This window comes from Spinacia oleracea, chromosome 5 (assembly GCF_020520425.1).
Source record: "Spinacia oleracea cultivar Varoflay chromosome 5, BTI_SOV_V1, whole genome shotgun sequence".
Lineage (NCBI taxonomy): Eukaryota > Viridiplantae > Streptophyta > Magnoliopsida > Caryophyllales > Amaranthaceae > Spinacia > Spinacia oleracea.
Window position 1 is genome coordinate 15,736,724 of NC_079491.1, and position 20,949 is coordinate 15,757,672.

The following is a 20,949-nucleotide window of genomic DNA, read 5'->3' on the forward strand; positions in this document are numbered from 1 at the left end:
TTCTGAAGTGGGAAACACATTAGATAGGCAAATTCCAAAAATAATTAAAAAGCAATTCATTTTAAACTTATACTTTTTCTCGCTTAATATGGTGAATACTAAGGGAAGTAACATACCAAAACTGGCCTTGACTACTTTTTGCATGGCTGCCTTTGCTACGATGTTTTACGTGGCCAATGCTTCCGATCCTACACCCCTTCAAGATTTTTGTGTGGGTGTTAATGATCCTAATTCTGCAGATATAACATTTTCTCGTTTACATATTTTTTCTGTTTCTAAAAATATTATCATTTATCTATTTTCCTTTAAACACCTCTGTTGTGCACCTAGCTAGAACTATAGGTTCGTCAAAGGATAATTTCTTATCTTATCCTATACCTTTAAAACATGTAAACTTTGATTCACTATTGCAGCAATAGTGTGTTACCTTTTTTGCCCCCCTTCTACCTCTTTATTACTGAGTTGCCATTCTCTCCTAATGAAACCACGTTAGCTTCTCTGCCCAGCTTTCTCATTTGTTTTCTCTTTTTTTTCTCTCTCTTCTTCCTGGATCTTTCTTCCTCCAACTTTGTGTCTGCTCTCTTCCGATCTTTCCTTTTGCTCTCTCTTCTCTTTCACTGCATTTCAAATTTTCGCTGCTTCTCCTTTCTCTTGTCTTCTACTTCCGATCTTCACATTCAACTCCATGTTTTGGAGATCTGAAATGGAAGAGAAGGAAGAAGAGGAACCGATGTGGAGTATTTCTCATGGATATAGGAATTTGTTTAATTCTTCTAATCTGATCTACGAGTACTCTACACAGAATAATTCCTTCGATGTTGGTGTCGGATTTGACGGCTAGGGTTTTCGATGAACTTGATACTACAATGGCGGCTAGGGTTTTTGATGAATCTTCTACTATAGCTGGTGGTTAAGGTATACAAATTTCGTCTTTGTCTTATTTTTTCTTCAATTTGCCCGATTTAAATTATTTTTCTGGTTTTTGGTTTATGGATTTTGTTGATTTTTTCGATTAAATATAGGGTTTAGTTGATTATTACTTCTTAATTTATTTATGGGTTATAATTTTTTGATTTTAATTTTCCGTCTATGAAGGGGAAGTTTGGAGTTGTTTGTGTTGTTTTGTTGTTACTTTGAGAAGTCTAAGCTTGATATGACTCACCACTGAGGTTTAGTACTTACTCCCCTCTTTTTTATGGGTATGAAATTTTGGTTTATTGGTGTTAAGAATTTGAATATGTGGATTTTTCTATGTTGAATTGCTTGAGGCTGGCTATTGTTCTTGGTTTTTATTTGATTGTATGTCGTGTTGCTACTGTTTGATTCTATTTTGTTTGTTGTTCTATCACAAAACGCGTACTCCTTCTGAGTCTCCTTTTTCTGGATTTTCCGAATTAGGGTTTTGTTTCTTGGGTTTAACTGTTGATTTTATTAAATTATGGCTGGTTTAATTGAATTGCTAAATTTACTATTTCAACGTTCCTTTTCCTGCTATTTTATTTGATTTTTGGTTCTTTTCTTGAACAGAAATTCAAAATGGTTTCTGAAAGTTTCTCGTGCTCCTCCTGCGGTAAACAAAGTAGAATGGCATCTGGCAACAAGTAAAGCTGCACGAATTTTGTAGATCAAAGAACATTCATCTATCTGTAAGTTCCATTTAATGTCTATTTATAAGGATTAAACATATCATATGCCTTATTATTGGAATCATGGATGGCCTTATTTGGTTTCCTGCATTCTGCTATTCTGCTATTCCCACAATCAACTTGCCGTTTGAAATCAATTATGTGAAAAAAGAGCCATAGCTCCATTACAGCTATCTTTAATGGAAAATTGAGAACATTAAATCTAGCATACCCAAAAGTAACAACACTCTTTTTGGGAGTCAATTTGTTGTTCATCCTTTTTAGTTTTCTTTGTTAGAGATATGTTTTTTACATAGTGTTTGAGATCCTGTTAGGTTACGAGTTTAATGCTTTATGTAAACTTGTAACTTCAAGTCAGTGCAAAATATGTCTGCTGCAAAGGACCTTGAGGTATATTTGTAGTCGTGTTGTAATCTTTTGAAATTCTTATCTGTGACGCACAATTGTAGGTACGTTGGGAACAAGTCACCGATCCACTTCACCAGGAAGTTTTCTCAAGCACCGGTATGATTGAAGGATGAAAGCTGATTCGGAAAGAGAAGGTAGGTTACTGTTGTCTATCAACGAGTCTTTGTGATATAAGTTTTGAAGGAAATAATGCCCTTGGTCCAAGTATGCATTCTATGTTAAGTCTAATAAATGCGGTTCAGTATTAATTAACAAGTTAATAATTCAGTGAGATCAAGTGAGCTGAATGCCTAGCTAGAGGCCGCTTCAGTTCAAGTGGAATTAATGATATTAATCCACAGCTTACTCTTGACTGAACCCGTAGGGTCACACAAATAGTACGTAAACGGATCAAGTATTTAATGGCATTAAATACTCTATCTATGGATATTCGGAATCGACGGATCTTGGTTTCAGTGGGAGCTGAGATCGTCACAGGCAAGAAATGAATACTCCGGAAACGATGATATTACCGGAAACGGAAATATGGATCGTATCGGAAATATAAATATTATCCAAGTCGTAGATGTTGCCGGAAACGGAAACATGGTACGTATCGGAAAATATTATCGGAAATGGAATTACCAGAATCGGAAATATTGCCGGAAACGGAAATATTGTCAGAATCGGAAATATTACCGGAATCGGAAAATAATTCCGGAAACGGAAATATTAAATATTTGTTCGAAACGGAAATTAATTCCGGAATCGGAAATGTTAAATATTGTTCGTATCGGAAATGAATTCCGGAATCGGAAATTTAATCGGAAGCGTATCGTACGAAAAAGCATCGGACGAGGCCTGCCGGACGAGGGCCCAGCACGAAGCCAGGCCATCGCCCAGCAAGCCAAGCGCGCCACACAAACAGCCACGCCAGGCCCAGCGCAAGGCCAGGCCCAGCAGGCCGTGGCAGCACGCACAGCGCGCGCAGCGCGCGCGGGTGCTTGCGTGGGCTTGTGGCTCGCGCAGGCCTCGCTGCGTGGGCTGCTGCTCGCACGCACGCATGGGCGGCCCATCGTGGCTGCCGTGTGTGTGTGCGTAAGTGTTTGTGTTCATGCACGATTCCTAAAACGTGCAGAGTTCGGTTAATGATTAAATTCCTAATTCTATTTGATAAATTAATTAAATTAGAGTTCTTGTAGGATTCTAGGTTTAATTAATTTGTATCTGAATAGGATTCCAATTCCCTTTCCATAACCCTATAAATATGTGGCCTGGGTTCACAATTTATAACGAGTTTCAAAGTATTCAAAGTGAGTTTTTGAGAGAAAAATTCAGCCACACATCTTGCTCAAAAGTACCGAAAATTCTAGTACCTTAAGGGCGATTCTAGTTGGTCAATCTTAAGGCGGATCCGGACGTGCTGTGGACTATCTACGGAGGGACGACACTTGGAGTCCTAAAGACTTGTTCTTGTTTGGTTCGGGCGCAGCTAGGGAGGGCACGCAACAAAGAGTATGCATCTAAATTATGCTATATGATTATGTGTAAATAATATGTAATCCTGGGTTAATGGTTGTTTCCGCATGATTTATGTAATATCATATGTATCATAACCTAACAGTGGTATCACGAGCCCCTTATTATTTTCATAATCTAAATTGCATGAACATGGTTAAATATTACAAATTTGCAAGAATTAAAAGGGGTGATTAATTTTCGTAATTGTTAATTAATTGCAAATTGCGTTTATTTAATTATACGTACGCAGTTTTTCGGCAGTTTCTTCGTTACTCATCCAAATCGAGTGATTTTTGTGTCAATTCCGCATGTAAAAGGCATTCTAAAATTTTGACAAAAATAGTAATTTTCTGCCGAACCCAGAATTCTCAAATTCGAAGCCTAACTATGACTTTTCGGAGGTTTTAGTTTTTCGAATGCAAAATTTCGTATATTTAAGATGTTAAATTAAATATTTGCGATTCTTGTTGATAAATCTTGAATTTTTGATTGACCTACTGCATATGTTTAACAAGTTTGAATGCCTAGCCTTGTTAATTATGCAATCTGATTTGTAAATATGATTAATTTGTTGAAAATTAGAATAATTTAGAATTAATTTGATTTTCATAATTAATTATAATTTAATTAGAAACCTATGATTAAAAACCACCATAAAAATTGTAAATTTATGATAAATTTTAAATTTTTATGACCTAGACTTGAATCCATAACAATCGGAAATCAATTGAATAATAAATTTTTGATTTTTCGCCCTAAAATTATGAAATTAATATTATTTATTAATTTGTCATTAATTTTAAATATAAATTTTAAATTTTTATGCGATTCGTTCATATAACTTGCACGCACAAAGCAATGGACGCTTCGTGTTACCCTTAAGGGGTGTTGTATAATGCGGGCATGCGACGACGAGCAAGGGAGCTCGTCGCCCGTGCGGCACGAATTCAATGAGCAAGGGCGTAGTGCACGAGCACAAGGCAACAGCCCTGCCTTGTGTCGTGGGCCACGAGCAATGGACGAATGGGCATGGGCGAAAGGCAAGCCAAGGCAGTCGCGTGTGGGCAGCAAGCGAGCTGCGCCACAACGCGCGCTGCCTCGCGCAAGAGCGCGCAGCCTCGCGCGCAGCGAGCGCAAGCTCGCGTGCCACGAGCGCTGCGCCCAGCGTTGGTCGCGCGCACAGCGAGCGATGGCTCGCGCGCCCAGCGAGCGATCTCGCGCGCCCAGCGAGCGATGTCGCGCGCACAGCGAGCGATGTCGCGCGCCCAGCGAGCGATGGCTCGCGCGCACAGCGAGCGCTGGCGAGCGCGCACTGCGAGCGATGGCTCGCGTGCGACGAGCGCTGGCGCGCGCGCAGCAAGCACCACAGCGTGCGATGGCTTGCGATGGAGATGCAGCAGCTATGCGACGAGCGCATGGGCTGCGCGCACATGGCCAGCGATGGCTGTGTGCGAGCGGCCCATGGGCGTGCAATGCGTAGGGTGTTTGCGTTACGATTAGATCGTTTTGAATGTTTAATTTGAAAATTTCAGTTCACGTAATTTTAATTAATTTTAAAATTAATAATTTAAATTATTTTCTTGGATTTTAATTTTGAATATTGTAATTATAATAAATTTTATTTATTCTAATTATTTTACTAAAATTAAAATCATGAATTAATTTAAACACGACTGAAATTAAATTAAACTTTTGGATTCAATTATAAATTCATATGAGCTTTAAATTTTAATTAAATTTGTATGTTTCCGGTTAGACTAGAAATACATTTTTATGTTTAAAATTAGTAAAGCATATGAATTTATTGGTTTAAGTGGGAGCGCTTTTTAGTCATAAACTCTTGATTAGGTCTACAAATCCTTAAGGTTAAAACAACTTGATTAGAATTAATAAGGACTGAATAATTGGTAGATTATTGGTGCCCTTGATTAATTGCTGCAAATGTTTACGTGATGCATAATGTGTTTTACTAACCAGCTATGTGGGCCATTCATGATAATGAATGGGTGAATGGTATATATTGTATGTGTACTGTTTTGCAGGTTATGAAGTGACTAGTATGGCCCAAATAGGATAGAAAATATGGTCTGCGTACCATTAATTTGAATGTAATTGGTCTGAAGTACCAAAGTTATTTTTCAATTCAAATATGGTCTGCGTACCATCAAATAGTTGTAATTAGTTATAGCTTATCCTATTTGAAGAAAATGGTGCCTCCCACGGAGATTTTCAAGACGGACTTTGAAGTCAGAACTTCAAGATGAAGTCGGGCCATACTAGATCACATTTATCTTATGCATGTTTTAAGTTATTTATCGCTTTTAAATATGTCTTAAAATGCATGAGATCAAAAGCTTGATTATGTTGCATGATTAAGGATTTTAGTTCACTTAAAATCTAACCAACATAGTAAGAGCCTTAAGTTCCAAACTTAAAAATTGAGTTAAAAGGTGCCATGCCAAAATATACACTTGCTTGGATATCCTTTACATCAATCTAGTAATAGTTTTCGCTCAGCGAGGTGTTACTTATTGGTCCTAAAGGGGCAAGGTACACAAACAATTGTGAGTACATGTTAGTTTTGGTGAAACTCAACGATATAAGTAAGGAGTCCTTTTATGTCGTGGCAAAATCGATAGGTTTACCTAATAAGTTCTTAGACGTACCTATCAACCAAGAGTAGTTTCTAGACTATTAGCAAAAGGCTTTTGCTTACCTAAGATGTTTTAGGATTAAGTCGACAAACTGTGCTTAGTTCTTCAATGATTTTAGGATCTTGGAATCATTTTATTCACACCTGCCGGAACAATAAATTTGAATAAAATGCTAATAACTTGTTGAAATTGCATGATTGCTTTGATTTTCAAGTTATTACTCATGATAAATGTTTAGACTTTGCATGCTTCAATGTATGTTTTAATTATTGTTTATAATTAAATATCTTGCACTGCAATAAATCCTTTTAGAAAGGTAACAGTAAATTTCCTCGATTGGTAGTGAATCCAAGAACGATTCATGGAAATGAGAGAAAATGATCAATTTAAAATGTACGTTTCTTTTAGCGACTTTTATGGTTGTTTTCGAACATCAAAGTCGAATGGCAAACCAATTGGTGCTTGTGAATTCAAAATACACTGTAGTTTTGAGATCATAAAGCATTGAGTTTAATACGCTCAGCTTTACCAATGGTTAACAACCTAATATCTTTGTCCATTTAATTCTCGAATAAGTCTAAGTCCCTAGACATTCGAATAGATCGATACTTAGAGAACTTTAGAAGCTTGTGGTAAGATCATCTAGTTGAAACTTAATGTTCAACATAAATTAAATGGTAAGAACCTTGTTGGGGTGACATTGGACATGTCTAACAAAGTATAAAAGTCAACACTAAAGAATTCAATTCTTAAGACTATAAGAAAGGGTACAAGAAATAGGAAAACGAGGAACAAATGAAAGGAATTTACGATTCCGTTTCTACCTATAAGTTTATGTTTAAAGAGAAGTGACCTAGCAATCAAACTTCCTTGGTATCATATACCGCTTGAGGTTCTTACTTCGGTAATAACTCAAACAATGGAAGCTAGGATACACTAATGACCTACAAGTGGGAAATGAAGCATGGCAATGTTACATTAGTTGTAGGGTCATCTAGTTTGTTTTAAGTCCTTTCAAAGGCTGGAACTTAATGGCTATTTTGTTCCATAATCAGCATACCTAAATTTCTGCTTCAAACACAGAAAGACTCACATTCAAGAAAAACAAAAACAATGTTTGTTTGTTTATTTGAATGAAATGGTCAATTACAGGTTGAGTCAATATGCTTGATTAAAACAAACAACTCTTTAAAGAACTTTACTAGGTTCAAATCAAACCCTTGATTTGAGTTCCATTAATCTTTGGCATTGTTGCTTAGACCATATCAACAAGTTAACATTCATAAGCTCTATTTTGATGGACTTTTTGAAAGTTGGTTGATTTCTAGATCAACTTAAGACAAGCTAGTCTTACTTGTTGAAAGTAACAAAGAATATGAACTATTGTTAGAACGCCTAGACGATAGAGTTCAAAGCTAAAGAAAGGTTTTATGACTTTATTATTTCACATGGATTTGAGTGAATATAGGTTTATTTACTCAATGTGATATAAGTTTGAATCTGTTTGGCTAGTTCAAAGATTCAGAAGTATAAATCCACTTGGCAAGAAATCATAAAGATCTAGGTTAGATCATGTTGATGATTACTTAAGACCAAATATGATCATCAATGATTGTGTGCTGTAATTTCACAATCTAGGTCCATAAGATATGGCATATCTTAGTTGGAATAATCGAAGTCAATTAGTACTTGATTCGATTAATGATGAATCATAAAGACTTTTCCTATAATTTCTAAAACAAAATGCTCAACTAAACCAAATTCGTCAAAGCTATTGAAAAGTAATTTCAGAATAACTTTTCATAAAATATATCTAGAGAGTTGCAAAACTCAGTGGGAGCTTAGTGTTTGTCATTCGACAAACTAAGGCCCAAGTATAGATATATGTTTCATTGTGATTTATTCAAATGAGACACAAGGGTATTGTTTCTACCACGAATTTTTGAGAACATAATGTTTGTTTGCTCGAAATAATGTCCTTTTGGAGATTCGTTTCCAAAATGACAAGTGGGAGAAAATAGACCTCGAAAGTCTTCCTCGAAAGTCTTCGAGGCGAACAACAAACATAAACGGACATTCCGGAGGCTTTTCGAAGTGCTTCAGAAAACCCGAACTTATTCTTTAAGGACTTTAGAAGTGGCTTTAAAGAATAGACTTCTCTTAGAAGACTTTACAAGTGCTTCAAGGAGAACAGAATATTCAAAGGACTTTCAAGTGGCTATTGATATTCTGTTGTTTGATGTTCTATACCCAAGTAGGCATAGAGTTCAAATCACTGAAACTATGAGATTCTTCTATAGTGAAGAAACATGGAGTTCAGGTCACTGAAACTATGCAATTCTTCTATTAGATAGTGAAGAAACCTACAACTTACAGTCAAACTATTATCATGTAGATTAATGAGTTTGTGACCTGTAAGAAAGCTATGACGAAACCCAGATTCCCTAAAATGGTTAGAGGCCATATATAGACTCAAATGTTTTAAATGGTTAGAGGCCATAAAACATACTCAATGTTTTGATGACAAAATTGAAATTTTGTTGATTTGCAAGAATAGTTTCACACCTATTGGTTGCAAGTTTGTTTTAAGGATAAAAACCATCAAACAAGAATTGTGTTCACACACAAAACTAGATTAGTTGCTAAAGGTTACAAGCAAATTCATGGCATGGATTGTGTTGAAACCTCATGCATAATCATAATGCTCAAGTCTATAATTCAAGCAATGATTGCATATTGGTACATATGACAATTGGATGACAAAACGTATTCCTCAATCAAATGATGGAAGAAACTATGTACATGGAATGTCATAGGATTTGTGGATCCAAATAAATGCTTGAAAAGAAAGCTAGCTTACGAAATCTAAGTACAGATTTAAGCAAGCAATTGGGAGTTGGAACTGTATTTTAGTGAAGCTAATAGGTATTTTAGTTTCATAAAATGTACATGATTCTTATAGATATATAAGAAGTTTAGTGGGAGTACATAAAAACTTATTTGGTCCTATGTGTATCACACACATATCTCTCTATTGTGAAATAACATTCAAATGCTAATGACTTAGATTTGAAATTATTCATCAATGATGGACCATGGCGAAACTTAGTACATACTGGGTATTAAGATCTATTTACAAAGATCTTATGATATTGTTTTGGATTAAGTAATGGCATTTACTAAATCAAACACGAAAGTCTCCATTGGAGATATTTGACCCATGTGAATAAAAGTAAAGGATGTTTGAACTATGTATAAGCATTTACTAAGTTAAACATCAAAGAGTCTAAATGAGATTCTTAACCTATATTATATGTCAAAGAATTTAGCTGAATTTAGTATCTACTGAAACTAGATAAGCTAAAGTTACATGAATAGAATTCAATTGGGAATTATTCTGCAAAAGAATTTATCATGTATGATATAATATGAGGATCGCCAAAAACGTATCGTATGACTTTAGGCATGACGAACATATACCAATCTCTATTGATCTAAGTGAAGATCAACTAGATTGAGATCAAGAATACTTATGGTACTTGAAATGGTACATAGGAATAATTCTTGATTCAAGGAAATAAAGATATGCTAAATATTGATGCTACACGCATAAACACTGGCAAAGGATCAAGCAAGACCCTTTGGAGTTAACCATTGATAAGGACGAGCTATAGAGCATCGTGTTTTGAAATGGCAACATGGATTGGAGACCATGAGTTGTTGCGTGGGAAATTAAAATATTAATTTCTATGTTCTAAGATACAGCTGGAAAGTATTCCACATATCTGTGAACTGCTTGGATAAGTAATTCCAAACAAAGCATCACTAGCAACCTATAAAGTTGAAGTAAAAGTAATTATTGCCTACAAAGCAATAAAACAGAGTTGTTTAAAGTTCTTCACTGAAGTTGGGTAGATCACCTATCTGCTGGCTTGATGGTTCTTCATTGAAAAATGCGTAGAACCACTCTTGAAGCAAGAAAAACGTCTGCTAACTTGATGGTTCTTCATTGCAAAATGAGTAAAACCACCATCGAAGTAAGAAAGACTAGATCACATAATAAACAAACTCGAAAAGATCTTATCATCATATCTCGAAGAACATTCGATGAAAAGGATATTAAGATTGGCAAAGCATGATAACTAAACCTATGCAACAAGTGAGAAGCAACACTCACGTTGTAGCACTGGAAATCAAGCATAGCTTTGAATTCCATGAATTGTTTTAGAAGATGGGTTTGAGGGCCATGGTTATAAAACATTGGGGTTGAACATTTATCATATATGAAATGTATTTTCATATTCCATTTAATCTTGGTTTAGTATTAAATGATGAGTCCCTTCAAATTTGACGAAATATTCAAGATAGACTGTCAGGACCAGTCCTGTGACTAAGAAATGTCTATCAAGTGAACTTGAATGTCAAAGGTTGAAAATGGTCCCTATTCGGAGTTTTCTATAAAATTGGACGAATAGAAAACGTTAGACGACTAGAATGCAAGATGACTAGTAGTTCTGTTTCTTGAACTATGTGGACATGGCAATGTCATAATCATTTGCATAGATACTTACTTTGGGAAGACTAGTATCGGACAAGACCTATGAAACTTTACTGTAAGAGATGAAAATCTGTCATAAGTAAATTTCATTAAAATTATTAGATACTAAATCCTCAATACCTGAGTGATTTGAGATTACTTGTTTGAGAACTGGTTGCTTTGACGTTGACCAACCGTCGCACCGTAAAAGGAGGCTATAAAGGCAACGCTCAGGTAATCACCTATCAAACAAAGTCTAATCTCAAGATCGCAAGATTGGGATTGTCCTCCCATAAATCGGGATGAGATGCTTAAAAGTTGTACAAGGCCACTCGGAGAGCTAGAAACTGTGAAATGCATGGCCGTGCTCGGATGAATCATAGGCTATGATTATCTGTTTATTTGATCAGTTGAACTCTGAAACCGAGGAACACCTCTGGACATAATAAGGATGACAACTCTTACCTTATGTTCAAGAGCAAGCATCGAGCGACAAAGGAATTAGGAAATGCACACTTGTCCCTAAGGACAAGTGGGAGACTGAAGGAAATAATGCCCTTGGTCCAAGTATGCATTCTATGTTAAGTCTAATAAATGCGGTTCAGTATTAATTAACAAGTTAATAATTCAGTGAGATCAAGTGAGCTGAATGCCTAGCTAGAGGCCGCTTCAGTTCAAGTGGAATTAATGATATTAATCCACAGCTTACTCTTGACTGAACCCGTAGGGTCACACAAATAGTACGTAAACGGATCAAGTATTTAATGGCATTAAATACTCTATCTATGGATATTCGGAATCGACGGATCTTGGTTTTAGTGGGAGCTGAGATCGTCACAGGCAAGAAATGAATACTCCGGAAACGATGATATTACCGGAAACGGAAATATGGATCGTATCGGAAATATAAATATTATCCAAGTCGTAGATGTTGCCGGAAACGGAAACATGGTACGTATCGGAAAATATTATCGGAAATGGAAATATTACCAGAATCGGAAATATTGCCGGAAACGGAAATATTGTCAGAATCGGAAATATTACCGGAATCGGAAAATAATTCCGGAAACGGAAATATTAAATATTTGTTCGAAACGGAAATTAATTCCGGAATCGGAAATGTTAAATATTGTTCGTATCGGAAATGAATTCCGGAATCGGAAATTTAATCGGAAGCGTATCGTACGAAAAAGCATCGGACGAGGCCTGCCGGACGAGGGCCCAGCACGAAGCCAGGCCATCGCCCAGCAAGCCAAGCGCGCCACACAAACAGCCACGCCAGGCCCAGCGCAAGGCCAGGCCCAGCAGGCCGTGGCAGCACGCACAGCGCGCGCAGCGCGCGCGGGTGCTTGCGTGGGCTTGTGGCTCGCGCAGGCCTCGCTGCGTGGGCTGCTGCTCGCACGCACGCATGGGCGGCCCATCGTGGCTGCCGTGTGTGTGTGCGTAAGTGTTTGTGTTCATGCACGATTCCTAAAACGTGCAGAGTTCGGTTAATGATTAAATTCCTAATTCTATTTGATAAATTAATTAAATTAGAGTTCTTGTAGGATTATAGGTTTAATTAATTTGTATCTGAATAGGATTCCAATTCCCTTTCCATAACCCTATAAATATGTGGCCTGGGTTCACAATTTATAACGAGTTTCAAAGTATTCAAAGTGAGTTTTTGAGAGAAAAATTCAGCCACACATCTTGCTCAAAAGTGCCGAAAATTCTAGTACCTTAAGGGCGATTCTAGTTGGTCAATCTTAAGGCGGATCCGGACGTGCTGTGGACTATCTACGGAGGGACGACACTTGGAGTCCTAAAGACTTGTTCTTGTTTGGTTCGGGCGCAGCTAGGGAGGGCACGCAACAAAGAGTATGCATCTAAATTATGCTATATGATTATGTGTAAATAATATGTAATCCTGGGTTAATGGTTGTTTCCGCATGATTTATGTAATATCATATGTATCATAACCTAACAAGTTTGACTGGCCTGAAGTGTCTACATTAGCTCTCTTTTTTTTGTTGATTAATGTTCCACTCATCACTTGTGTTGTCAGTCGTCCTATGGCTTTGTGGATTACTATGATCGAAGATCAGCTTCTCTTAATATTGTCAGTCTTAATGGACGTCATCTGTAAGTATGACGTGCGGATATTTTATTAGTTAAATTTTCTGATCATATAGCTTTTAGGTGAGCTTTTTTGTTGTAAATTTCAGTTCCGGACAACCTATCAAAGTTAATTGGGCATATGCGAGCAGTTAAAGAGAGGACACGAAGAGTACGTGGCGCGTAGATGTTTGTGTCCGTGGTATTCTTTGTTTGGCCATTTCATTTATCCTATATGGATTTGTATTTATAATGGATCATGTTTTCTACTTTCCTTTCAGATCATCATGACGTACTTGTTGGGAATTTGAGCCTTGAGGTTACAGATGCTACATTGTTCGCATGCTTCTCTCCTTATCAAACCTGCTCGTAAGATGCTTTTCATCCTCCGAGCTTACCATTTAGGCAGCTTTTTCTCATATCCCAACTGCTGGTGGGCACTATGAATCTGATTTTCTCTTGTTCATTGCAGAGATGCTAGAGTAATGTGGGATCGGAAGACTTGGGCGTTCCAGGGGTTTTGGGTTTGTTTTATTAGAAGCTAACAGGTATGATGGAGTAATTGTTTTGTGTATTTACGTATTTAATGGTATGTTTGATAATCTATTTGATTTCCCTTTTGTATAAGAGGAAGGTGGAAAATTAAGGTGATCTAATGACTCTACTAAGTAAGATGGACAGGTGGGCTTAAAGATGGCTGTGGGTCGGGCCGGGCCGTGGCCTAACCGTGTCGGGCCCACGCCAGGCCCACGTTGTTTCGTGCCGGGCCGAAAAGTTAAAAATAAGGCCTAGGCCCGGCCCAAGCCCATGTGCTTTCGTGCCGGGCCGGGCCGGGCCGTCGTGCCTAAGGCTAATTTGGCTAAATTTAACGTGCTTTGTCGTGCCGTGCCTTGTCGTGCTTTTTCCAAAAAAGTAAGGCCCAGGCCCGGCCCACGACTACGTGCCCGTGCCGGGCCGTGCTTTTTGCGTGCTCGTGCCGGGCCGTGCTTTTTTCGTGCCGGGTCGGGTCGGGCTTCGGGCCGGCCCGACCCACAGCCATCTTTAGGTGGGCTGTATTGTTTAGTAGAAGACTTAAAATGAGTCTGATGCATATTCGAAGAGTTTTAGTGACATTAGTTGATCAACGTATTAAGGTGTGGAAGAAAATAGAGATATATACTACTGATTGCTGACGTAAACCCATGTTTCATTTGTAGATGTACAAATTCACTAACTTTTAGAGTTCGACATTATATGAGTTGGCCTAAGACGAACAAATGAACAGTAAATTGGTTTTAAAGGCACCATCCCCTCAATTACATGAATCTCCTCAAGTACTTTAATTTGGGGCTTTTATCTAATGAATTGTTTTAGCTTAATTGTTCTTCAATTTTTATTCTTGAGATTAGATATGTACAATATATCTAGGCTACGCTACAATTTGTATGATGATCATGATTTGAATATGTCTTAGCAAGTTAACACTAGGCTTATAAAACATGTAATAAGTTTAAAATCAGCCCCTAGGTCATTTAGTTAAAAAATGGGAGCGAAAATGCCTTAGTTTAGCCTAAATATGACCTATATTGACCAAATGAGTCTTAAATGTGTATAAATAGATTAGAATGAGTCTTAGAAATCTTGAATGTGCCACATAAAACATGTAAACGGTTTAAAATGATAAGTTAGGTTCCTTAGCTCAAAGTTGGGCGAGAAAATGCCATTTTAGGCAAAATAGGACCTATAACGACCAAATAAGCCTTAAATTTGAATAAATATATTTGAATGTGTCTTAGTAGTTAAAACTAATCTTATAAAACATGTAATAAGTTTTAAATCAGCCATTAGGTCCTTTAGTTAAAAAATGGGAGCGAAAATGCCTTAGTTAGCTTAAATATAACCTATATCGACCAAATAAGCCTAAAGTTTGCATAAATATATTAGAATGAGTCTTAGAAACCTTGAATGTGCCACATAAAACTTGTAAACGGTTTAAAATGATAAGTTAGGTTCCTTAGCTCAAAGTTGGGCGAGAAAATACCATTTTAGGCCAAATAGGACCTATAACGACCAAATAAGCATTAAATGTGAATTAATACATTTGAATATATCTTATAAAGTTAACACTAGGCTTATAAAACATGTATTAATCTTAACATCAGCCCCTAGGTCATTTAGTTAAAAAATGGGAGGGAAAATGCCTTAGTTAAGCCTAAATATGACCTATATCGACCAAATGAGCCTAAAATGTGCATAAATACATTAGAATGAGTCTTAGAAACCTTGAATGTGACACATAAAACATGTAAACGGTTTAAAAAGGTAAGTTTGGTTCCTTGGCTCAAAGTTGGGCGAGAAAATGCCATTTTAGGCAAAATTGGACCTATAACGACCCAATAAGCATTAAATGTGAATAAATACATTTGAATATGTCTTAGAAAGTTAACACTAGGCTTATAAAACATGTAATAAGTTTAAAATCAGCCCTTAGGTCATTTAGTTAAAAAATGGGAGCGAAAATGCCTTAGTTTAGCTTAAATATAACCTATATCGACCAAATGAGCCTAAAATATGCATAAATATATTAGAATGAGTCTTAGAAATCTTGAATGTGCCACATAAAACATGTAAACGGTTTAAAATGATAAGTTAGGTTCCTTAGCTCAAAGTTGGGCGAGTAAATGTCATTTTAGGCAAAATATGACCTATAACGATCAAATAAGCCTTAAATATATCTAAATACATTTGAATATGTCTTAGAAAGTTAACACTAGGCTTATAAAACATGTAATAAGTTTAAAATCAGCCCCTAGGTCATTTAGTTAAAAAAGGGGAGCGAAAATGCCTTAGCTTAGCCTAAATATGACCTATATCGACCAAATGAGCCTAAAATGTGAATAAATACATTAGATTGAGTCTTAGAAACCTTGAATGTGACTCATAAAACATGTAAACGGTTTAAAATGATAAGTTTGGTTCCTTGGCTCAAAGTTGGGCTATAAAATGCCATTTTTGGCAAAATAGGACCTATAACGACCCAATAAGCATTAAATGTGAATAAATACATTTGAATATGTCTTAGAAAGTTAACACTAGGCCTATAAAATATGTAATAAGTTTAAAATCAGCCCTTAGGTCATTTAGTTAAAAAATGGGAGCGAAAATGCCTTAGTTTAGCTTAAATATGACCTATATCGACCAAATGAGCCTTAAATGTGAATAAGTACATTAGATTGAGTCTTAGAAACCTTGAATGTGCCACAGAAAACATGTAAACGGTTTAAAATGATATGTTTGGTTCCTTAGCTCAAAGTTGGGCGAGAAAATGCCATTTTAGGCAAAATAGGTTATATAACGACCCAATAAGCATTAAATGTGAATAAATACATTTGAATGTGTCTTACAATGTTAAAACTAAGCTTATAAAACATGTAAAAGGTTTCATATGGTGGCTTAAGTTATTTAGTTCAAAGTTGGGAGCGAAAAAGCTATTTTAGGCTACAAATAATGTCTTGACTTAATAGTTAAGAACGATGGAATATTGAATCAGTAATGAGCAATCGTATGAAGTAAGATAGAAATTAGAACTACAAATATAGCAAAATTTCCTTATTTGTTATGCAAGTTGGTTTAATATATTTGTTTGTATGGGTGATAATTATTTCAATTCTTGTAGGAAACCTACGAAAAAAATAAGGCCTTATATCAGGTGATTGAGTACGACAATAGTCTGTGTATAATCAATAACTGCAGGACAGACAAGTTTCTTGCTTTCTTGCTTCACCATTGATTAACTAAGTAATCATGTATCTTTTCTTGCAGAGTTGTAAGTTGCCACAAAGTTGGGCGAGGAACCATCACGACTATTCTTTATGCTATTAGGCCGGTCGTGTTTAATTTAGTCATGTATTTTTTTTTATGCTTAGCCATGATTTCTATATATGTAACCTACATCAAGTAATCAGCGGTGTTTGTTTTCATGCTTTCAACCATTTCTATAGAGTAATTAGGATTATGATTTGTATAGTGTTCCGAAAAATAGTTTTTTATATCTTGGGGCAACGTGCGCGCTAGCGCACGTTCCAACAACTAGTTTTTTAAAAATTTTAGAATGAGCTTTGGAGGATAGGTCTTTCTCTTCTCCTCTTGCTAGTTAGGCAAACACTACAAATGAGTAAATAAGAGAAAGGCACGTTACCTATTGGTGCACCTAATGTAGAGCACAACTGTACAAGTAAACCCAAATGTACAGTAGATTTTGTACCTTTAAAACTATTTCATTTATTTTGATCATCGAAATCTTTGAGTATTAATTTTCTAAACAATTCAATAAGTGTATGTCTTAAATCTTTATATAAAAACAAATTAAATAAGATACTAACTAATGTTCTTGCTTATTTTAAACCATTCGTTAATTGGTACTTAATATTTATTTTAATGAACATTTTGCAGTAGTTGTTAATGGGAGGCTTTGCAAGAACCCAAATCACGTGACAGTAAATGATTTCTTGTATAAAAGGTTTAACATACCTAGAGACACAAACAACGCCCAGGGAGCAAATGCGACACTAGTCGACATAAACCAATTTCCCGGTGTCAACACACAAGGGGTGGCCATGGCTCGGGTAGACTTTGCACCCTATGGCCTAAATACCCCTCACTTGCATCCACGTGGCTCGGAGATTTTTGCCGTGGTGGAGGGAACTATGTATGCTGGCTTTGTGACCTCCAGTTACAAGCTATATAACACGATACTTAAGAAGGGTGATGTTATTGTGTTCCCTCAAAGTCTAATCCATTTCCAATTAAATCTTGGTAACACAGATGCTTTGGCTTATGCCTCATTTGGAAGCCAAAATCCAGGGCGAGTCAATGTCGATGATAGTGTGTTTGCGACTACCCCACGTATTCTGGACGATGTCCTTACCAAGGGGTTTCAGGTGGACGAGATGGTGATCGAGCAACTTCGCTCCCAATTCTCCGCAGAAAACATATCAGTCAACACTGGGAGATCGATCTTGAAACTATTATCTCAAACTTAATTTCTGATTTTACATATTATAGCTAATAATGAACGAATATTTGGTCAAGAACCAAAATAGTACTACGTACTTGTGTATTTTATTTGCGATCCATATTTCTATATGAATTATGTAATTCAGTAGTTGTGGTTTATTATCGTTATTTGTAATTGATCGTAATGGTATTTGCAATAAATGAATTAGCTAGTACAAGTTTTGTTTCAATATACTAGTATTATATGTATTCATTTAATTTAATTATTTTTCATATACTACTAGATTAGATCCCGTGCACACACGAATATTCATAAAAATTATTTTACCATATTTTTGTAAAATATTTGAGTAACAAAATAATAGTTCAAAAATAAAGTAATACGTAGTACAAACGATCTTGCTGATTTTCAAAAGATTAATAAAATTAGGATATATTTTATGACTTTACAAATACTATTTTGAGAAATAAAATCAATTACAGTTGAAAATTTATGTTGAAGATCAAATAAATAGGGAATGTTAAACTTTTAGTCAAAATACAAAATCTTTTTCATAAAAGTTAACTAAAATAAATAAATGAATAAAAAGAAGAGAATTTTTGGTGGGAAAATTTTTCACCCTTAGGTGACACGTATCACTCTTGGTGTTTGTTTTAGTATAATACTCCGTAGTGTCTTACTAAATTACAATAATGAAAATTACAGAAACTAAATTAGAATGAGTTAGTTAATCTTTGTCCTTAGGATAATATCAATATCCAATATATTGTTGATGAAATTCAAAGTTAATCCACCTCAGAATTGGCTAATCATATAAACGAAATACAATAAATTCAACCATCTCAATTATGAACATGTCTTTTCGAGAATATTTTATAACAAGTATAAGAGAGTATTAGGCCAGGCCCTTTTTTTTTTTTTTTTGTTGTTGTTGTTTCCACCCGGTTCACCCTTGTGGCTAATCCGGATTCGGTGCGAATTTTAGGTGGATAGGTTCCAGTCCCCTCCCAATTGTTGCTGCGGGGGATCGAACACGGGGTTGACGGGGTTCTCCCTGCCAAGTTCAACCTCACTCAACACTGAACCAATAGGCAATTGGTGAATCTTTGCATTAGTATATATAGGAAACAAACGGATGATTATCCCAAAACTTTCATTTGATAAAATCCTTTTAAAATAATAATTAATACGAAATAAAGTAAGTTTTATTAATAAATGCAAAAGATAAACGCTAATTAACATATTTATATCGTTAATTAATTTGTGCTCGTATCACATGCTAAGTGCTAGTATTTGATTAATAATATATAATCTTATTATCAACCCAATTATAAGCACATTAAGCCCAAGAACCCACTTAGCCCATCTCAATTTAATATATATGTGAATGGATGCCCGAAAATCGATTCTAAGGATTTTATATGGGGCAATTTTACCGCCATGATGGGAGAAATAGTCCTATGACAGTTTATTTTTGTAGCACAATATGGGCACTGTGAATGCCAATTAAGAATAATATATAGAATTTTACAGATGTGAGACAAATAATATCACTACATTGTCATCATTAAGGAGGAGACCAATCAACATGGCATTATGGCATTCTAAAGAAAGGTAAAGATCATTCATTAAGTTTCCTTCATCCTCCAGAGATCCCTTCAACTTAATAACAAGGTTTATATATAGAGAGTTATTATTGTGGATACGGATGTAGAAGGTGCAATGTATATGATTCTAGTTGATGGATCTTGGCATGCTCGTACCAGCAATGCAAAAATGGGATGGTATTAATTGCCCGAGAAAGGAAACAACATAACGTCCCCAGAATCCTTGGAGAAGTTTTTTTCGGGAACGACATATTCTGCTTTGCATTCAAAATCATTGACTTATTTTTATGGGTTAAGTTGGGCTGTACGTAAAGGAAAATCTTGATAAGGTTACAATCCTTACTGATTCTTAATTGCTCTTTGAGATGGTGATAAAGCAAGAATTGATTGACGTCCATTTTGCTCTGACTGTTGCAGAGATTAAACGGTTTGGAAAAACGTTTTAGTGGTGTAGTATACACAAGGTGGATCGTTTAAGAGTACAGAGAGCTCATACCTTGCCGAAGAAGTTTCCTTAACTTTATTGTCTTTTTAATAATTTTCCTCAGTTTAATTCTTTAAGCTCATGTCAAAATAAAATAAAATAAAATAAGGCATCATTTCTATCAATCTGTCATGTCTTTCACCTTGTTTGGGATAGTGATTTATTTTTTCTTATTTGCGGTCATTTCCATAAATTTGTCTTCTCTCTGCGCCACATCATTCACTCACCAAGTGGTATGTCATGTCATGGATAACCATCAATACAACGAGGTTCGAACTCTAGACCTCATGTCTGAATGATAATTCTCATTACCATCTTAACCAACCGCCAATTGTGGTTTATTTCTTCACATTAATTTATAAATAAATGTTAACATGAAGTCTAAAGCAACTAAATTTTTATTTGATTTTTTACAGTATTTTCTATGGAATATTTTGAAAAAAATAAAAATAAATAATTAGGACAACTATGAAGAAACATGATGTCATGAATCTTTTAAGCATCAACTATAGAAATACCTTGCATGGCTGCTTATATCTAATTTGGTGTTATTAATTTGAAGCACTTAGTTCCACTAGAAAACAAATTATACAATTGTAAGATGATCTAAATGAAAAATTACTTGGCATGATAAATGACGTAGTGTGTCTGTGTAGTTGACAAACTTAATTGATGTTTTTCACTTTAAGGTATACATGCATTTCGTCAAATATTGAGCTCAAGAAAAATCTAAAATTTTAACTATTCAATGTAGCGATCGGGGCATCGCCCGGGCCGGGCCACACACTAGTTGTTTTATTATTTGTTGCCTTATTTTAAAATCTTGTGAAACAAAATAAAGGAAGTTAATCGGTTGCCGACTGTTATTGCTTGAATGAGTATATATACAGTATACACATAAGCTATTCTAAGTAACTAATATCACAAGGATATTTACAAGATCAATCAAGATCAATTAGGATCAATTACAAAAGATTACGATCAATCAATATCAATTACAAAAGATTGTATACACATAAT

At 35.7% G+C, this 20,949-nt stretch overlaps 1 protein-coding gene and 1 long non-coding RNA gene across 2 annotated transcripts; both read left to right on the plus strand.

Annotated features, from left to right (window-relative positions):
* Positions 1 to 2,236, plus strand: LOC130461010 (uncharacterized). Its single transcript, XR_008921297.1, has 3 exons — positions 1 to 915; positions 1,584 to 1,646; positions 2,096 to 2,236. It is a non-coding gene; the product is annotated as an uncharacterized lncRNA (long non-coding RNA).
* Positions 2,237 to 17,271: 15,035 nt separating this feature from the next.
* LOC110784570 (putative germin-like protein 2-1) lies at positions 17,272 to 17,891 on the plus strand. Its single transcript, XM_021989028.2, has one exon. It carries the CDS (start codon positions 17,438 to 17,440, stop codon positions 17,861 to 17,863), a length of 426 nt encoding a protein of 141 aa, XP_021844720.2. The 5' UTR covers positions 17,272 to 17,437; the 3' UTR covers positions 17,864 to 17,891.
* The last annotated feature ends 3,058 nt before the right edge of the window (positions 17,892 to 20,949 follow it).

Excerpts from the sequence above, each read along its gene's own strand:
- LOC110784570 (XM_021989028.2), top strand. The coding sequence starts at position 17,438 with ATGGCTCGGGTAGACTTTGCACCCTATGGCCTAAATACCCCTCACTTG.